This window comes from Fusarium poae, chromosome 2 (genome assembly GCF_019609905.1).
Source record: "Fusarium poae strain DAOMC 252244 chromosome 2, whole genome shotgun sequence".
Taxonomy (NCBI): domain Eukaryota; kingdom Fungi; phylum Ascomycota; class Sordariomycetes; order Hypocreales; family Nectriaceae; genus Fusarium; species Fusarium poae.
In genome coordinates, this window is record NC_058400.1 from 1479188 (window position 1) to 1497354 (window position 18167).

An 18167-nucleotide genomic window follows, 5' to 3' on the forward strand; every position below is an offset into this window, starting at 1 on the left:
GGTGTTTTCCATGTTGTTTTCGAGACTTATCCAATCCTTCTTATTTTAACCTCCAATCAACATCTTCCAACCATATCCTTCCCCCTTTCTTCATCCTTCCTCTCCAATTCCTCCATCCCTCCTCTTCAATGCGAGGCATATCGCCACGTTTTTTGGTGGGTAAAAACCCTTTGATGAGAACATTGTTCTCTTTTTATGTTTCAAGGACGGTCTTCTCCCGTCCCATGGGGGGGAGGGGGGAGATACTGTGGCATCTGTTGCCTGTTGCCCTTGCTATCTCCCCCCCCTCTCCCTTGCTGTCGATGCGATACACATCGAAGCTATTGAAAGGTTAGCCACTTCTATCATCGAGACATTCGTGAGGGGTGATGGAGATAAACTTACGGACGGGAAATGACTCTTAGTTCTACGTCCCTCGACGACTCCTTTCTCTTCTTAAACAGACGTCGGAGTCGTCGAGGGACACAGAACTTAGGAGGGCCTCCCATGGTGAAAAGGACGGTTTGTTTGGAGGCCCCCCTAGTGCCCGTCCCAAGCTCGTGGAGCTGGGTGATAAAGACCCACCCCACTGTCGACCCTTTGGCATGGGACTTAGGGAAGGGTCGACGAGGGGTCGGTGTTGAACCGTGGAGAGCGATTGGTGGTAGCGCTTCCCCGGGGAGCAGGTGCAGTGAAGACCGCAGCCCCATTGTCGACCTTTTTCGATATAGGTTCCAGAGATGGGTCGACAAGGGGCCACGATAGAGGTGTGACACTGCACCATTAGTGGTGGTGCTTCCCCGAGGAGCAGGTGTTGCGAAGATCACGACCCCCCGGTCGACCCTTTTTGACATAGGGCTTCTGGGGAAGGGTCGACGAGGGATCGTTCTCACATCGCTAAGTGCGATGAGTGGTGATGCCTCCCCAGGGGCGAAGGTCGCCTGGGGAGGGCCCGGATATTTGCAGCCGTAGCTGATATAGCAATGTGGCTGACACGATGACCCCAATTGCCATCTCGGCATCGGAACTAAACCAGTTCCCGAGTCCAACCCAAGGCCGCGATGTCATTGTCCAAGACCTTGCGGCAAAGATGCCACAAGTCATGCCGGATAAGTCTTCGAGAGTGTCATCAGCCCACAACCTCGTCCTAAGCTGGTTCCTGATTCGAACTGAAGTTGAAGGTAGGCGTGGTGAATCTGTTCAAAGATGCTTGCGTTACTTGTCCGGGGTTCAGGCTCTTCGAGAATACGCTTCTCGGTCCAGATCATCGGTGGTGCTCTGAAGAAAGCAAAGATAGAACCGTGGGAGTGAACAAGCAACTCGGCGTATGTCTCGTTGCTTCGGTTTGTGTTGGAGAGATCTATCGCCCCCTGGACGCACTCAGGAGGATAGCCCGTTAAGATAAGACTAACAGCTTAACCACCAATGCGAACCTCGAAAGAACCCAAAGGACAGTAATCGGCTGTGATGTCGAAATAACATTCTAGACAGCCTTCTTTCTTTCGAATTGGTTCCCTGTCAGACTCCCATCTGCACTGTACCCTTCCTCGCTCCTTTCTGGAGTACCTTGGAGGTATATTATTGAACCGTGTCTGACGTGACTGCGACACGGGCGTGGGGTAAGTCCAGGATACGATCGGGGTGTTGGCATAAAGAATGTCGCAGTAGCAGCGGACAAGCGTGACGTGATACGAGGCATGAGTACGTTTGCATTGTCGATTTCACTGAGGATGTCGCACCACCAGTTTCTTGGTCGTTGGCAGAGTGGGATTCCAAGAATCGAGGAAAGGGTCATGGCCAAAACGCGAGACTGCACGATCTCCAGTCTCAGGAATGAAGGTATCGCAGGCCGTTGACGAACAGCATGGCGTAGATGTAGACCATGCGACCGAATATCAGTCTCTGATGTATAATTGGTCTTGTAGTCAGATATGAACTCCTCAGTTCTTGAAACGTTTCGTCATCGGGAGCTGGTGGGTCGAATCGCATGGCCTTGCGCCGGCGATGGTTCATTCAAATGTCTTCCCTATCAACTTCCGATGTTTGGGTATTGGCCAAATATGGTTGCAAAGCTATCGTAACGCAGGCATCCCCAGTGAGTTCTATAGATAGTTAGTTTACAGATACTGGGTAAGCATGCGAATAGAAGAAGGCATATACTAACGTCAGGAGTGTTGGTGGCGGGAACGCTTCGGCTTCGATTGATTGTCGGGTCCGGGAAACGGCTCTTCTCCGTGACGGTCAAGTACCGTAGCCATAGCTCTGACGCTCGCAATGGTCTTTTTGCTGATGGGCGAGCGCCAGAGCTATAGACGCTGCACGATAAGGGGCTAGCATTGTGCTTCTACCATTTTGGTGTCCGCAGCAAATGCTTGCTTCTCGATTCTCAGTTTCAGGCGTAGCCAGCGGCCAGACATCAACAGAACCCAAGACGGGCTTGCGTCAGATCCTGATCCAACCTCCAGGACGACGATCAAGTGCCATGGCCAGAGGGCCTGCATCGTGATCATCATCTTGTCTCGTCGTCAGTGCCAGAGATATAAGCGGCACGGAGGTTGGATCAGGACAGGTAGAATGGAGAGCATAGAGGATTGACAGATTGAGAGCTCTTTCTTGATTTTGTGGGTGGTGGTGCATGGCCATTCTTAGTTGGTGGGGTGACTTGTCTGCTCCTCATTGACGAGGGACATGGCCAGGCCGCGCTTCTTCTTGATCCAGCTGCGTCTGGCGGGCTTGTCATCGGCATTGCACCACAGAAAGGTAGTTGCGATCTCGTCGTTGATTGTAGTGAATGGGCCATGCGCTGGGAACAGTTCCACTGTGAGCCTGCCTCATTCCCCGGAGTCGCGTGAGTGACTTGGAGAGGTTGGGTGAGGGAGTATTCTCCTTCCCAGCACCGCTTGAGCTGCCGGGCGCCTATGAAATAATCTGTGAAGGGCACTGTATCATGTTAGTATTATAAAATAGGGACTGTCTCAAAACTCAAAGACGAACCTGCGAATAGAACTCTTGTTCTCCTTTTGCTGCGTGTGGCCCTCTGGTGAGATTGGTTACAACCAAGGGTAGAGTATTCGATATAATGAAATTGCGTTGTCGATGGGAACAAAGAATTCTTGACCATTGGCTCTGACCCATCTCACGACCGATGCTGTTGTCGCTGATGAATAGCAATCGGAGAGAGACGTTGGCATGATTAAGCTATGAATAGTGATCATAGTTGCCTCTTACAATGATGAGAATTTTCATGTCCGAGGTGTTCATTCGCGGGATGATGAGTTGGGGGGCAGTTGCTTTTTGCTGTTGGGCTTTTGCGTTGCGATGCGATGCAATGCGATGCAATGCGCCGAATGCTCAGGTTGTGTCGAGATGCAGTCACCACACAAGACTAACATGGCTGTCATGCCAATCTTCGTACTTCTGCGGTTGTTGCTGTAGAAAGACCTTGATTAGAATCGTACTAGAAAGTAGAAGGGGATTGCCTGGCTTACTCTTGAAACAGCGCGCCATTGATTATGCGGCTTTAAGTATCTATCACCCTCATCATCCTTCACCTTCCTTCATCGTTCCCCATTGCAGTATCGGCCACAGTTCGGCCAATACTTTGACAAGACGAAACTTATTCAAGAGTGTTGAGATAATGTCAAATAGCATCGTAGCATCTTCAGCAGCTTCGTGCCACTTCCAGACGACTGCTGGAGTAACATCTAGTCGGCGTTGTTGCGAGGGTGCTCACGACTGTCTTGTTGATGCAGAGGGCGATCCAGCAACGCGTCCCATCGTCGGCTAGGGACGGATGGGAAAGTCCGGGTGATGAATCTAATGATTGCATGTATCTTCCTGAGTTATATCTGGTATCTGGGACTATTTATGGTCCAACTCGAGATGACCAGAGGGGCCTCAGGGTATCAGAAGAATTGGCGGCTAGAAACAAAAGGGATAAAATTAGTAGGCAAGGTTGTGCTACTTAGACCAGACCTCTTAGGCGGTTGGAGTGGGAAACCACACGATCACTGGTGATGCCTCCCAGGGAAAAAGGCAACCTGAGGAGGCATAGCTCCAGGATCTATGAAGGGGAGTGCAAAGAGATTTGTATGCTGTCATGTAGGATCGTGTTTGGCTTCCTCTTCTTGGTTATGTAGAGGAGAAGCCCCTCCTGTGAAGTCACCGCCTTATATCATTTAGAAGTGTAGGGAGAAATGGGATAAGAAGCACCTACTAGGGACTTGTGCGGCGAGCTAGGATAAATTTGAGGCAGAATAGCCCGGGTGAGGTGTTCACCAACCTGTCCAAGGACGAATGTTTCTGCGACAGCCAGTAATGGATCAAGATATGAACCCAAGTCTAAGACCAATTGTTGAATCAAGATATGAACCCAAGTCAAAAGACCCAGTAATGGATCAAGATACGAACCAAGTCATGTTCAGCAGCATCTTCTTGCATCTCGAGAAACTGAGAGAAGTTTGGCGGGTATGCCATGCGATCTTCGGGGTAATCCCAGTAATGGATCAAGATATGAGCCAAGTCCAAGACCCAGTAATGGATCAAGATAAGAACCAAGTCAAAAGACCCAGTAATGGATCAAGATATAAACCCAAGTCTCTGACCAAGCGCCGAATCAAGATATGAACCCAAGTCAAAAGACCCAGTGATAGATCAAGATATAATCTAAGCCCAACAAGACCCAGTAATGGATCAAGATAAGAGCCAAGTCAAAAGACCCAGTAATGGATCAAGATATGAACCCAAGTCTCTGACCAAGCGCCGAATCAAGATATGAACCCAAGCCCAATAAGACCCAGTAATGGATCAAGATAAGAGCCAAGTCAAAAGACCCAGTAATGGATCAAGATATGAACCCAAGTCTCTGACCAAGCGCCGAATCAACATATGAACCCAAGCCCAACAAGACCCAGTAATGGATCAAGATAAGAGCCAAGTCAAAAGACCCAGTATTGGATCAAGATATGAACCCAAGTCAAAAGGGTGTTTCGGAGAAGATGAAGTGATGGATAACAAAGTGACAGAACGTCCAGAGGACAAGATGAAGAGCACAGGTAATCAAGCGAACGGCGTAATATTGACTGGGCAAGTCCTTGGCAGCTGTTTCGGGCGTTCAGGTATTGGCAGGAATGCGCTGCTGCTTCATCGCTATCCCGCCGAGAGGGTATTGTCGTCCTTGGTCATTTGATGGGGTTGGAAATAAGCTGCCTCGTCCATGTTGACTGGAATACTGATTTTATCTCCCAAGCACTTGTTAATTAGGGCACTACCAAGGCCATAAACCAGACTCTTCTTTGAAGATGCCCAAGCCCCAGCAACCAATCAAAATTGAACGACGCCCGCCTCCGTTGGGGAAGTTCACGATTGAGCAAGAATAGAAGGTGTTCCAAACTGGATGAGCTTCTTGAATTGCGCGACGCCGATCTCCATTCAGGTGGCGAATGATAGCCACGATTGTTGGGGCCAGAGACTCGGACCGTTCATGTTGCCAACAAGTCCATCTACGCCCTGGCAGGTGTCCGCAGGGCAGGGTGCTTCCTCTCGCTCGTCCTCACGTTTCTGGTGCTCAGATAACATTTGCACAGCATTGACCATTGCTTAAGCAGTGATGCCTTCGCCTGGCGTGGTGGGAACGGGCATTTGTAGCCAGCCTATAAGTATAGGGCTTTCTTTGGGGAGCTAGTAATGGTCGCTGCCAGCTCCTCCTTTGTCATCTTGTATTCCCGATGGATAGATTTGATATGGTCTGAGCTGGTGCTTTCCAGAGCTCATCCACCTATTACGTGTTAAGCTGTGTACTTTTGAAAAGATTGACCACTCGGGCCTTAAGGATTGCCTTGTGCAGAACAGTCCATAAGATACAAGTAGAATGGGGAAGACACTCACCTGGAAACTTGAAAGTCGTGTGGCCAATCTGTTGAACAAGTCAAAGGACTAGAAGGCGGCAAGACCAACCAATTCTGTGAGCTGGTATGGCGAGAATAAATCGGCGTCGCATGATACAGAATTCAGCCGCTGAGGATACCCCCTCAGTCTATTGCTGATAGTTGAGATTTGGCGGGTGTTCTGAAAGGTCAAGGTGGCCTTTGCAGTCTTGCAGAATTGAACTACACCACGGAAGCCTCCGCGACCGGGCTTGAAAGAATCAGACAAAACTGCGGCGAATACCTGCAGTACCTGATCTTACAGACTTCCACTGCGTGCTGATTCACTGGTCAGGCGACCCATGGACCCGTAGCGTCTCAGCATAGTAGTCGACCTCATTCAAGTAGCTTCTGGCTTTGTGCTTGTTCCTATCTGAAAGCATTAACGATATCAGCATGCCGCTTTTGAAGAGGTAGTGGCGCGCCCCAGGGAGAGGGGCGGCTCCTTGAGGCTGAGGGACTTACGGATCTGAACTCGGGATATAACATTGCTGGCTGGAAAGGCTGCGAGTCTAGGGTTTCGCTTCACTCATCGCTCGAGTCGCGTTGTTCGAGTCTTTGCGTCTCTGCACTGGCTCTGGCATAGCCAGGTTCCCAGGCGGCACCACGTGGAGGTTGCAGAGTCCGTCTTCGCCGCCCGCCGACACCCAGTTAATGAATGAAGGTCCAGCATTGTAGCTAGGACCTCGTGAGTGGACGAGGGTAGCGGCTGGGGTCGGGCTGGTCTGGGTATGACAATCATCAAACGAACTCCCACCGTGGGAAAACATTGTGAGTCTGGTGTCGGGTGCCGACGCAGAGAGATCCGAAGTTGCAGAGTTGACGCTGTACAATCTCATCGACATAGATAGGGTCAGCGACAGCTCACCCACATAAATGGGGTCAGCGACAGCATAGTCAATTGTTTGGCCATTAGAACCACCCATGCACACTTCCACAACCGTTGAACCATCACCGCATACTTGAAAAGCAAGACAGCTTGATATTGGGCATGAGCCCACCACCCTTCGAGTTATCGGGTTGCGTATATCGAATGACAGCATGTTTGTCTCTGGCTTGAGCGATGGCCAAGCGACTGGCAATAGTCTTTTCGTTTTGTTCTGTGAAGTGTGCATGAGTGGTTCCAGGCTGCCTCGCTTCTCAAGCATGCGGTGATGGGCTCATGTGCCTCTCTCGAGAAACGAGTGTCAGGAGCTCCTTGGAATGACTCCATGACTCCGTGACTCCGTCTGGAGGAGAACGACTTGGTCTTCCGAAGCCTGATCACGGCCCAAGTAAACAATTTCCGTCATCTGTACTGCGAACTGTTAGCGATACTCCCACTTGCGGTTTCCAACTATCATACCTTCAGGTTGCTCTTTCCCTGGTCCCAGGACCGTTTCGCACAGCTAAGTCGTCTGCAAAGGACCGCCACAACATGATTAGCCACCAAATTAACCTCAAACCTCATGCCTTTTTTCTTTTTAGAAAAAAAATCAAGATGCCTGTAGGATGTCCAACGCCTAGTAGCGCGAGTGACGACTGAGCACCACAGACTGCTCATAGGTGGCTTCCTCAAGGGAAGCCACGTCCGCAGAAATCTTGCCTCACGGTCTTTGTGGCTTCGGCCCGGGTCTGTTGGCGAGAAATTGAGATAGACCATGTTCCAATAGAGGTCGGCACTCATAGGTGGCTTCCTCAAGGGAGGACCCGAACAACGGTTGAAGGTTCTCACTTGCCTCCCCCGCCAGACGAGTGTCAGGGGTTCCCTGGAAGGGTTCCATCACTCCGTCCGGGGGGGACGACATTGTCTTGCAGTTGGTGTACCTTCGATTGGCTTCATTCTTGTTCCATGAGAAAGGGACGATATGGGCTATGTTCCTGCTAGGATATCGGCCACTCCAATGCTCTCCTGCCCATAGACATTAAAGCCAGATGCGTTGAAGCCCATGATATTGTCTGTTGGTGGCCAGCAGGTTGTGGAGCGCCAGCAGCCTCTTTGCCAATCCCGACACGGGGAGGTAGTGACAATAAATACTGATACAGGGCTCTTTTGGGTCTTGTAATTGGACTCAAGACGCGTCGCGATGAAGTTCTGTTCGAAGCCGATCTGCAGAGATAGCAGGAACGATATCTCCAAAAGAAGTGTTGGGGCGCACCAGGATTCAAGGACCATCTGTGAGGCGTCGATGTCGCATCGCTTGTGCGGTATTGGTATCAAGTGAAGTACTAGATCAAGAGCCAGACAGAGCTGAAGTTCAGCTTCGACAGGATTCCGGCAAGCAGCCTCATGAAGCAAAGGTGAATGTCCTGCATCTCGGCATGCCTTCAGAAGCTGAGGCCAGTTTGGAAGAGTATCCCAAATTGACAGCGAAGTCATGATTGAGGCATCTGCATCTCTCAGGTGGCGTTCAGGACGTGTAGAGCCAGGTCCTGTTTGTGGTTGGCAGCGCTTCCCGACTTGAACAAGTATTGTTTATTGGGATCATGGTGGTCACTATACAGTTAGCATATGAGATTCAGAGACTAGAGGAAGAAGTACTTACACCATGATGGGTGACTGCTCGTGATCGAGTGTCTTGTGGTTTTTGATATAACCGCCGTAAGTGATGGGAAACTTGACAACGCATTGCGTGAACATTGTCACTGTGCAACTGGGCTTGAGATTCATGCCAGCATCAAAGCCAAGAGGGTTGTTCCTTGTGAATATTACAGAGGAAGAATTTCATCGGCATGGTGTAGTGGCGTAACAGTGAAGGAAGTTTTCCAGAGTCATGCTGTACTGGCTGCCAGTCCTGTTTGACGAGAGACTGGTCTTAAGCGGGGAATACCTCGCCATCCTATCACTCTCATGTGTGTGATAAAGACGTGGTCCTGGTCGCTGAAGCTGTCATTGAGCTTCGTAGGGGTTGTCGGCAAGAGCATTTTATGCTTGCCTTGTCAAGAGCAATTTATGCTCAACCTATCTAGAGCATTTTTTGCTCATCTCACCAGAGCATTTTTTGCTCATCTCACCAAGAGCATTTTTTGCTCATCTCGCCAAGAGCATTTTTTGCTCGTCTCGCCAAGAGCATTTTTTGCTCATCTCGCCAAGAGCATTTTTTGCTCATCTCGCCAAGAGCATTTTTTGCTCATCTCGCCAAGAGCATTTTATGCTCAACTCGTTACCGGCCATGTTGGCCCGTTCTCTCATGTTTGTGATGAACATGGACGCCATGTCGCCGAAGCGGTAGTTCTGCTTCGACAGTATTCCGGGGTGAATCCTTGTTGAATTCGGCATCTTCTTCAAGTCAGCTCCGAACAGGGAGTGCTGAGGAGATGCAAAGGAAGGACAAGAAGAGAGAATAACATACCGGATTTTCTCCAAGATGAAGTGGTCAGTTGAGTAGAGAAGATGCTATTGTTTGGTGATTTCCGAGGCGTAAGTCCCAGATGCGAATGGAAACTGGTTCGATCAAAAGCCCATAAGCTGCTGATGAAACCAATGTGAATAGACCTGAGAATAGATTGTTAGTTTTCAAATACCCGTCATGCATGCAAATAGAAGAAGACACATACCAACATGTTCGGCGTTCTCGACAGAACGCTTCATTTTCGACTGGTTGTCGGGTCGCACCCCCTTTGAGTTTTGGATGAGGGCCACCCGATCGTGAACAACTTCCTCACGGAAGTGTTGACCAGCCGTGGGAGTGAATAGACCTGAAAATAGATTATTAGTTTATACATACTAGGTAAGTATGCATGCAAATAGAAGAAGACACATACCAACATGCTCGGCGTTCTTGACAGACCGCTTCATCTTCGATTGGTTGTCAGGGCGGTGCCCTTGCAGGAGGGGATGCTGGCCACCACTGATTCAGAGAGACCCTGGCGCTGCACAGTCGTGGCGACTGTGTGCAATATACTCCTTGCGATGGTATCCGCAAGGACAAGTCAACTCAGAAGTCCTCCCGGAGGAGGAACCCTTGTTGCTGCAGAACCTGCAGAACGGGCAGTGACTTGAATAGAGACTGAACCAGTGATGGCCATGACTTTTGCAAGATGCAGAAGAGGACCTTTGTTTACAAAATGATGGGAAATATGGGTTGTTGTTTTTCCCCTGTAGGTGGAAGGGGGAGGAGAAGAGTGGAATTCGATGGAAGGAAAAATATTACTTTGTGCGAGGGCAGATTTTTCTGGTCAGTGGTGGGATACCTTTGCCCTAGCACTGCCAAGCTCAGAGTGATAGATGAGTTGCCAGCTGGCAACAGTAGCAAACGAGATGGAACTAGTATTCAGGCAACATAGGCCAGCAGTCTATGTTGCCTGGGGTGAGGAACAGTGGTCATGAGTGGGCCAGTCACTAGTATAGGGGACTCTGGGTTGCCAGTACAATAGTATATCACAGTATTACTACCTGTTGTCCACTGGAACAATGATAAACAGTTGAACAAGACGTTCAAGATTAGATGCCACCCTCTGGAGACACTCGTTGTAGTTGGCACCGATCCTAGCCCACTACCAAGGGTCCATATGCCGAGGTCTACCTAGTGAGAGACAAAATCCGGGGAAGACAGGGGTCTATCAAGACGAGATACTAAGCTACGAGCACGCCATCCTTGGAAAAACACAGTCCAAGAAATATTCACAATCTACTACTATAGAGGAACTCTTCTAATTTGCTGGGTTTTCTATCCCTAGTTACCTATTTACATGCAACTGCAACTCTTGGCTAGACACTGTCTCTCTTTGTCCCGTAACTCTTTGAAGCCATGACCCCACCTTCAACCTCGTCACCAAAACCTCCGAGAAATGCTCCAGCAGCATCTCGTCAGAAACTCGCAAGAAGGGCTTGCGACTCATGCAAGGTACGCAAGATCCGCTGCTCAGAGACTCCCCCCTGTACTGCATGCGAGGCATCAGGCATTGAATGTACCTTTATCCGTATGCAAGGGACAAGAGGCCCGAGGGGACTTCGACCCAGGACTCTGGACAAGATTGAGCGGAGACGAAAAAACAGTACTTCTAGCCCACACGATAATCAGCCTATCGTAGCTGCCAAGAAATCGCCGTCCCCTATTGATGAGGTAGCTAGCTTGCTTGACATACTCGATGTCTACTCTGAAAGACTCTACCCCATCTGGCCCATAGTCGATGCAACCGATCTAAGGAACAAGATCCAGAAGCATCCTTCCCATGGAGGTGCATCTCGGTTCCTTGCCAACGCTGTAGCTCTCGCTGCCATTGCTCAGTTGAAGCTCGATACTCCGTGGCAGCCCAGAGTGGAGGACGCCGAGACGCGACTAAGCGAGACACTGGGTCCCTTGGATGCTTTGCGTATTTCCTTCTTCCTACACATTTATCATGAAAATGCTTCTCCTGGTGGAACCAAGTCTCTCATCTACCTACGCGAAGCAATCACGCAAGCGCAGATCCTGAGGCTCGATCGCGAATCCACTTATGCTTCTTTGTCTGAAGCCGGCCAACATGTCTCGCGACGCATTCTTTGGCTTTTGTTCGTCACAGAAAGGTATGAATTCATGAACACAATCGTGTTCGTTAGATCTTCACTAACATGTACACACAGGGGCGTCGCACTTCTTCACAAGCTGCCCATAGTCCTCAAACCAAACATCCTATTTCCTTGGTTCGGAGGAGCAAATGACCGCGCAGAAGTCCTCCCGGCTTTCCTCAAGCTGGTGCATCTATTCTGGGTATTTGACCAAAGCGGCATTTTCGAGTTACTTCACAACTTTGACTCGGACTCGGATCTACCCAACATGGTTTCCGTTGCACAAAACTGCCTCGAACTACTGCAGCAGAAACTCGTTGACTCGGCCGACAATGATGATTGGGGCCCAATCAACGAGGTACAGCGCGCAGACATGTTTGTCACTAGACAGTGGATGCGCGCTGTGCTATGGCGTGCTGCGCTTCGCTTTGGGATCGTCACTCCGAGTATGAACCCAGTGGATATAGCCAAAGACTTTCTAAGCTTGGTATCTGAACTTCCCAAGACTGCGCTTGAGTCTCACGGACCTACGCTGGTGAGTATTTAACACTGAGGACACACAGTATTAGCTAACCGCTTGAACAGGAGTTTAAAACATTCGAGATTGCTACAGCGGTAATTGATGCCATGGCAAGCGACCACTCAATAACAGATGACCGATCAGCCCCAGTTCTACATCAACTACGCGACATACTATCCTCTTGCCGAGGAGGTAATCGAACGCTACTTTCCCTTCTCACGCTACGAATGGATGCAATCTTCAGCGCGGGCCGCCTTGTCGAAGTACCAGAAGGCGAAGCAGTTGCCTTTGACGCAAACCCACAAACCTCATTCCCAAACACAGCCGAGCTTCTGACTTCGCAGCCAAACCTCGCGATGCCGACGTACCAATTCATGGAGGACCAAGCCTCTCAAATTTGCTGGCCACCGTTGGACCTCGGCTATCTCGTCAGATCCCCTTCGCCGCTTACTCGCATGCTACTGGAGTCGATGCCCCGCGATGTTGGAGAGCAAGATCAACAACAAACGGTGCGGCAAATAATCGAGACGTGTACCTAAGCTTTCCTAAGAACTTTGCGTTTTAGGAAACGATTTAGACCATGTTCATTATAATCTAGACCCTAAGTCTTAGGACAACCGATTCTGATTTGGTATGTGCTCTTTGTGTTCTGGGGAACAATGGACTAATGGTGAAATACAGGGACCACATTGCGCCATCGCCGGACCCCTGTCGTGTTAATTCCCCGCTGCAAGTCAACTGCAGAAGCATGGTCAGCACGGCAAAGAGTCAGGATATCTGTCTTGGAGTTTGTGTTACACTTGCCGGATGAGTCAAGTTGGCTATTAACACAGTATTCTTGTTCGTATAATTGCTCAATTCCTCTTCGCAAAAGAATCGGCGAACTGTTGGTATCCATCCAGACAAGATTAGCTTGTTCAGTGTAAGTCCATCTCCACTCTACGCTCTTCTCCGAGAATTACTCCGCAACTCACTCAACTTTGTATACTGATTCAGCTTCAAACAGAGTAACACAAAACACACATCATCATAAAAATTCATCACAATGGCTTGGGCAGAACCTAGAGATACTGGCATGGTCTACCGCCGCCTCGGGCGCTCTGGACTCCATGTGAGCGCCATTGGCTTGGGTAGTTGGTTGACCTACGGCGGTTATTCTGAGGATGAGCAGGCGTTTGCTTGCATGAAGAAGGCTTACGATTTGGGAATCAACTTTTTCGACTCGGCTGAGAACTACACTGCTGGTCAGGCCGAGGTTGTTATGGGAAAGGCTATTAAGCATTTTGGCTGGAAGCGAAGCGATCTTGTCATCAGTACAAGTGAGTTCTACTCTCTCCGATCATTCTGGTTGCCATGCTGACAGTCTTTACAGAGATCAACTGGGGTGCTGTTAACGGAGAGATTCTTGTCAACAATCATGGTCTTTCAAGGAAGCACATCATTGAGGGCTTGGAAGCTTCGCTGGAGCGCCTTCAGCTACCATACGTTGACATTGTCTACGCTCACAGGCCAGACAGACTTACTCCCATGGAGGAGACTGTCCGCGCCTTCAACTACCTGATTGATAACGGCAAGGTGAGTCGAGAAAGCGTTGGTAGATAGTCGTGATGCTGACTGGTTAGGCCTTTTACTGGGGTACTTCAGAGTGGTCCGCCGACGAGATTGCTGAAGCTGTAAGTCACACCCAACATTAATAACAACTTTTGAGACCAAGGTCTTACGATCAAATAGGTTGGCATCGCCCGCGATCTCCGCATGATTGGGCCAGTCGTAGAGCAGCCCTTCTACAACATGCTGGTCAGAGACAGAGTAGAAGGCCAATTCCAGCGCCTCTACGAACGCGTCGGTCTAGGCATCACTTCGTTCTCCCCACTCAAGATGGGTGTCCTAAGTGGAAAGTACAACGACATCGTCGACGGGCAACCACCAAAGGACTCTCGTTTCGGCGCCAGCAAGGACAGTTTCGCAGATTTTATGCGCGGCCAGATCGGTACTGACGACTGGGAAGCTGAGATTGAGAAGGTCCGCCAGTTGAAGCCCATCGCGGAGAAGTTGGGTATCAGCCAGGCCCAGCTTGCTATCGCATGGTGTTTGAAGAACCCCAACGTTACGAGTGTTATTACTGGTGCTAGTAGGCCTGAGCAATTGGAGGATACTGTTGCTTCGCTCAAGGTGTTGGATAAGTTGACACCTGAGATTATGGCTGAGATTGATGCTATTACGAAGAACAAGGTTGAATTGGATCCTGCTAGACAAAGCTAGGGTATTGGAGGTATGAATAATAATAAAAGTAGGGACACATTATTACCATCTATTATTGCAGGGCCGCAGCAAGATGAATTTGAGGCATCAGTGTTGGCGGGATATGATCCAATGGTCAAGTTGAGGTGACAAATAGTGATCGAGTACCCAAGTCAAAGTAGGGCGAGCAACGACGATCACCATTCTCTCCAGCCTTCCTTTCTTTCACTGCAATTTTAACTCCCTCCCAAGGTCCAAGTTATTACGGATATCGACGCTGCTCACCCGATCTTGGCAGGATGTCGACTTCCCCCAGGATGTCGACTTTTCCCGGGAAGTCGTTTCTTCACTGCATTTTTAACCCTCTCCCGGGGTCCAATCCCGATAGCCTATTGCAGTCTTCACTTCTAACAACTGCCGCACTGCTGTAACGCGCGCTTTTTTTCACTGCAACTTTAACCCTCCCTAGGACCCAATTTATCATCGGCGCTGCCCACCCCATCTTGACAGGTCAACCCTCCCCTTCAGCCTTCAGTTTCACTGCAAACTTAGGCTCCTCCTGAGGTCAAAGTTATCATTGACGCCAATCAACCGTTGACGTCACCCAGAGATTCTTTGCACTGCAGTTTTAACGCTCTCCCATGGTCCAAGTTATCATTGACACCGCATACACAATGTCGACACCGTCTACCGAATGCCGGCGCCGTCTACCCAATTTCAATACCGGTTCACTGCAGTTTTAACCTCTTGCTAGTTCTGAATCGTGTGACAAGTATCTTGCTATATGTGCAGACAGCGGCATTACTAGGCTATCAAATTAGTAAAGTAGATATGATAATTATCTACACCTTAGACACATATGCTAGATAAAGCATTTACGATATCTCGTCTATAGTATATGTAACTTAGATTGAGTTGCTTGTGATACGCATCAGTGGCTTGGAAGTTAGAACCTTGAAGTAATTCGGCAGTTCGATGCCGGGTATCGAATCATCAACGTGAAACGACATAACACGGCCAAAATAAATCCCCGAAGCACGACAAGCGGGAATTAGGATTGGTTCGGTCTCGCTCTTTTCTCGGTCGAGATATTGACGGATTTAAGGTCGAGTCTATTGTGTTTCACAGAGTTTAGAGAGTTACTGGTTTTCGTATTGAGGGGCTTCTGATTGGTCGGACGAGAGGCAATCCACAATGCCGGAAATCCACTTACCCAATGTGGTAATCGCTATCCCGCTCAAGTCAATTGCTAAGTCCGCGATAGCATCATTGATCGATAAATTGCCATCAAGATGAAAGGAATTAATGATGTCTCGGAGTTAATTATGAGTTCTGTTCAGTCAAGAGTTGAGAATTAAAGTATAAAGATCTGGACGAGGGCCGTGGTTCAAGAGTTCAACATCATTCATCACTCATCACTTCACAACAACAATAACAAGCTCACTACTCTTCTACTCCAATCTTCATAAATCTCTATCAAAATGTCTCAGCAGTACGCCAAGGACCAGCCTGAGGGCTTTGTCAACAAACTTGAACGAGTTGCCATCATCGGTGTAAGCTCTCCAACACCTCTCCCATCACCCACTCACTCATATAATACAGGCTGGTGGAAGTGTTGGCAAATACCTGGCCAAACACATCATCGAGACCGGAAAGCACACAGTCACCGCAATCACTCGCAAGGGAAGCACCAACACTGCTCCCCAAGGTGCTCGTGTCGTCACAGTCGACTACGAAGATGAAAACTCTCTTGTCGAAGCTCTCAGAGGACAGCAGTTCCTCGCCATCTCACTTTCTGTCCAAGTTGCTCCCGGCACCCAGGAGCGGATCGTTCGCGCTGCCGCAACCGCGGGTGTACCTTGGATCATGCCCAACGTCTACGGTATTGACATCCTCAACAAGTCCCTCGCCGATGAGAACATGACCGGTGGAGGTGTCTACCCCGGCATCAATGCTATTGAAGAGGCAGGTGTTTCATCCTGGATTGCCATGTGCTGTTCTTTCTGGTACGAATTCTCTGTCTGCCAGGGTCCTCAATGGTACGGTTTCGACTTTAGCAATGGGCAGAAGAAGGTCACATTCTACGACGACGGCAATACCCAGATCAATACTTCAACCTGGGACCAGTGTGGTCGAGCTTTTGCTTCCCTTCTCAGTCTCAAGGTCATTCCTGATGATGAGAACGACAAGTCTCCCACCATTTCCCAATGGCGAAACAAGCCCCTCTACATTTCCAGCTTCCTCCTCTCTCAGCGACAGATGCTTGACAGTCTTCAGCGCGTGACCGGCACTACAGACAAGGATTGGACCATTGAGTATGAGGGCGCCAAAGAGCGATGGCAGCGTGGTGTTGACATGGTGAAGAGCGGTGATCGTTCTGGCTGGGCGCTTGCCATGTATTCGCGAACATTCTTTCCCAATGGTGATGGTAACTTTGAGGCCAAGTATGGACTTGCTAATAAGGTTCTGGGATTGCCTGAGGAGGACTTGGATGAGGCCAGCGCTAAGGCTCTTAAGATGGCTGAAGATAACTATAACTACTACATGAACCGAACTCACTAGTTGGAAGTATTGACGGAAAGGAGTAACAAGGATCATAGATTGAATGCAAAATTGATGTTGTTTATCTTATTTACAAAAATTCACGAATAGACTGGCGATGTCCCTCATGTTGAATGCAATGAAAAAAAACATGAGGAGATAAGAAAAAAAATGATAGTTGCTCTGAACAGCAAAAGATTGATCCCGCCCGGGCTCGAACCGGGGACCTTCTCCGTGTAAAGGAGATGCCATAACCAACTAGGCCACAAGACCGGGTTTTTTAGATGTTAGAAGCTTACTGATTAGAGCCTAAGTACACCGTTTCTCATACTCGACGGTAAAAGACACATTCACCGCAACACGCAAAAAAGTGAGGTTCTGCCCGGGCTCGAACCGGGGACCTTCTCGGTGTTAACGAGATGTCATAACCAACTAGACCACAGTACCGAAGTTTTTCTGATGATTGGATACTAGAGAATGCCCGACTCAGTACCTATATTCTTGATAATCTGTCAGGTGAAGAAGCGGAAGTTCCTGTGTAGCAAAGAGCAAAGTGATTTCTAATTCGTCTGTTGGGTCCAATATTGTAGTTGTTCCTGGATACTGAATTGATATGCAGAGACATTCACAAGGATTGAACGCATATGTTATGTACTAACCTGAGATTAAATTTATTTTTACTTTAGGTTACTCAAATAATAGTTTGTGTAACTTGATACACACAATTCTCGATGCCCTCCAGTGACAGATGGCTCCATGTCTTGTCTAAAGTTAAATTAGAGCGTCACTACCCTGGAGCCACCCGTCTTGGCAGTCCTTGGCAATTTATCTAGATAAACGCCAACAGAGCCTCAAATATCACGTCCGAATTTGGAGAATGGCGTGATGCCAATATTCTGTGATTTAAGGTTGACCTTGTGTTGTTTGCACTTACAGCGTCAGAAATCGACCTGTTTTGAGACGGTACTGGAAAAGGCCGAGGCTTCATTTCACAATGTCAGGATCCTGTTCAGGAACTTAAAGTTAATCAATGTCCCTCCATCGGACGCGTTTGTTTAAATTGTTTAAATTGCTTAACCATTAATAAACTCAACACTGCCTATCAAACAGTTTGCCGTCTCCATGAACCCGTCGGGCAACTGGATCTGCAACCAACCCAATCTCCAACGGGCGCATCTCCAACTCTCCAACCTCCACAAGTCGGGAACCCAGAAAGTGAATAACTTTTACTCAATAAATCCACAGAAATTAAAACACAAACTTGGGGAAACCGTTCAATGTCGCCGGGCATAGGGCGGAGTTTGTCTGTCAAGCCGAATAAACTGGATAACTTGAAGATTACTTCACGTAATAAAAAACTCTTTCTCCAGACTATCAGCATGTGGATTAATTGGAGAAAAAACTCAATAAAGAAAGGGACCTCTATTAAACATGACATACGTAACCCTTCTTTCGCATTAGACTTCGAGGGATACCCATATCAAGTAACCCT

General features: G+C 48.8%; 10 protein-coding genes and 2 non-coding genes across 12 annotated transcripts; 4 read left to right on the forward strand and 8 right to left on the reverse strand.

Annotated features, from left to right (window-relative positions):
• Window positions 1-193: 193 nt before the first annotated feature.
• FPOAC1_004419 (uncharacterized protein) lies at window positions 194-488 on the reverse strand (the record flags this gene model as incomplete). Its single annotated transcript, XM_044848969.1, has 2 exons — window positions 194-320; window positions 385-488. 2 exons carry the CDS (start codon window positions 486-488, stop codon window positions 194-196), a joined length of 231 nt encoding a protein of 76 aa, XP_044707679.1.
• Window positions 489-976: 488 nt separating this feature from the next.
• FPOAC1_004420 (uncharacterized protein) lies at window positions 977-1290 on the forward strand (the record flags this gene model as incomplete). Its single annotated transcript, XM_044848970.1, has 2 exons — window positions 977-1160; window positions 1214-1290. 2 exons carry the CDS (start codon window positions 977-979, stop codon window positions 1288-1290), a joined length of 261 nt encoding a protein of 86 aa, XP_044707680.1.
• Window positions 1291-2051: 761 nt separating this feature from the next.
• On the reverse strand, window positions 2052-3100 carry FPOAC1_004421 (uncharacterized protein; the record flags this gene model as incomplete). Its single annotated transcript, XM_044848971.1, has 4 exons — window positions 2052-2081; window positions 2144-2294; window positions 2547-2919; window positions 2974-3100. The coding sequence occupies 4 exons, from the start codon at window positions 3098-3100 to the stop codon at window positions 2052-2054; spliced, it is 681 nt and encodes a 226-aa protein (XP_044707681.1).
• Window positions 3101-6415: 3315 nt separating this feature from the next.
• FPOAC1_004422 (uncharacterized protein) lies at window positions 6416-7051 on the reverse strand (the record flags this gene model as incomplete). The annotated part of the gene is made up of 1 exon (XM_044848972.1): window positions 6416-7051. One exon carries the CDS (start codon window positions 7049-7051, stop codon window positions 6416-6418), a length of 636 nt encoding a protein of 211 aa, XP_044707682.1.
• Window positions 7052-7755: 704 nt separating this feature from the next.
• FPOAC1_004423 (uncharacterized protein) lies at window positions 7756-8262 on the reverse strand (the record flags this gene model as incomplete). The annotated part of the gene is made up of 1 exon (XM_044848973.1): window positions 7756-8262. One exon carries the CDS (start codon window positions 8260-8262, stop codon window positions 7756-7758), a length of 507 nt encoding a protein of 168 aa, XP_044707683.1.
• Window positions 8263-8282: 20 nt separating this feature from the next.
• On the reverse strand, window positions 8283-8523 carry FPOAC1_004424 (uncharacterized protein; the record flags this gene model as incomplete). Its single annotated transcript, XM_044848974.1, has 2 exons — window positions 8283-8379; window positions 8429-8523. The coding sequence occupies 2 exons, from the start codon at window positions 8521-8523 to the stop codon at window positions 8283-8285; spliced, it is 192 nt and encodes a 63-aa protein (XP_044707684.1).
• Window positions 8524-9259: 736 nt separating this feature from the next.
• On the reverse strand, window positions 9260-9681 carry FPOAC1_004425 (uncharacterized protein; the record flags this gene model as incomplete). Its single annotated transcript, XM_044848975.1, has 3 exons — window positions 9260-9378; window positions 9441-9581; window positions 9648-9681. The coding sequence occupies 3 exons, from the start codon at window positions 9679-9681 to the stop codon at window positions 9260-9262; spliced, it is 294 nt and encodes a 97-aa protein (XP_044707685.1).
• A 952-nt stretch (window positions 9682-10633) lies between these two features.
• FPOAC1_004426 (uncharacterized protein) lies at window positions 10634-12432 on the forward strand (the record flags this gene model as incomplete). The annotated part of the gene is made up of 3 exons (XM_044848976.1): window positions 10634-11391; window positions 11449-11908; window positions 11959-12432. 3 exons carry the CDS (start codon window positions 10634-10636, stop codon window positions 12430-12432), a joined length of 1692 nt encoding a protein of 563 aa, XP_044707686.1.
• A 506-nt stretch (window positions 12433-12938) lies between these two features.
• On the forward strand, window positions 12939-14155 carry FPOAC1_004427 (uncharacterized protein; the record flags this gene model as incomplete). Its single annotated transcript, XM_044848977.1, has 4 exons — window positions 12939-13212; window positions 13266-13468; window positions 13516-13566; window positions 13625-14155. 4 exons carry the CDS (start codon window positions 12939-12941, stop codon window positions 14153-14155), a joined length of 1059 nt encoding a protein of 352 aa, XP_044707687.1.
• Window positions 14156-15615: 1460 nt separating this feature from the next.
• Window positions 15616-16696, forward strand: FPOAC1_004428 (uncharacterized protein; the record flags this gene model as incomplete). Its single annotated transcript, XM_044848978.1, has 2 exons — window positions 15616-15687; window positions 15737-16696. 2 exons carry the CDS (start codon window positions 15616-15618, stop codon window positions 16694-16696), a joined length of 1032 nt encoding a protein of 343 aa, XP_044707688.1.
• Window positions 16697-16874: 178 nt separating this feature from the next.
• FPOAC1_004429 lies at window positions 16875-16948 on the reverse strand. The gene has a single exon. It is a non-coding gene; the product is annotated as a tRNA-Val (tRNA).
• Window positions 16949-17048: 100 nt separating this feature from the next.
• On the reverse strand, window positions 17049-17122 carry FPOAC1_004430. Its single transcript has one exon. It is a non-coding gene; the product is annotated as a tRNA-Val (tRNA).
• Window positions 17123-18167: the final 1045 nt, after the last annotated feature.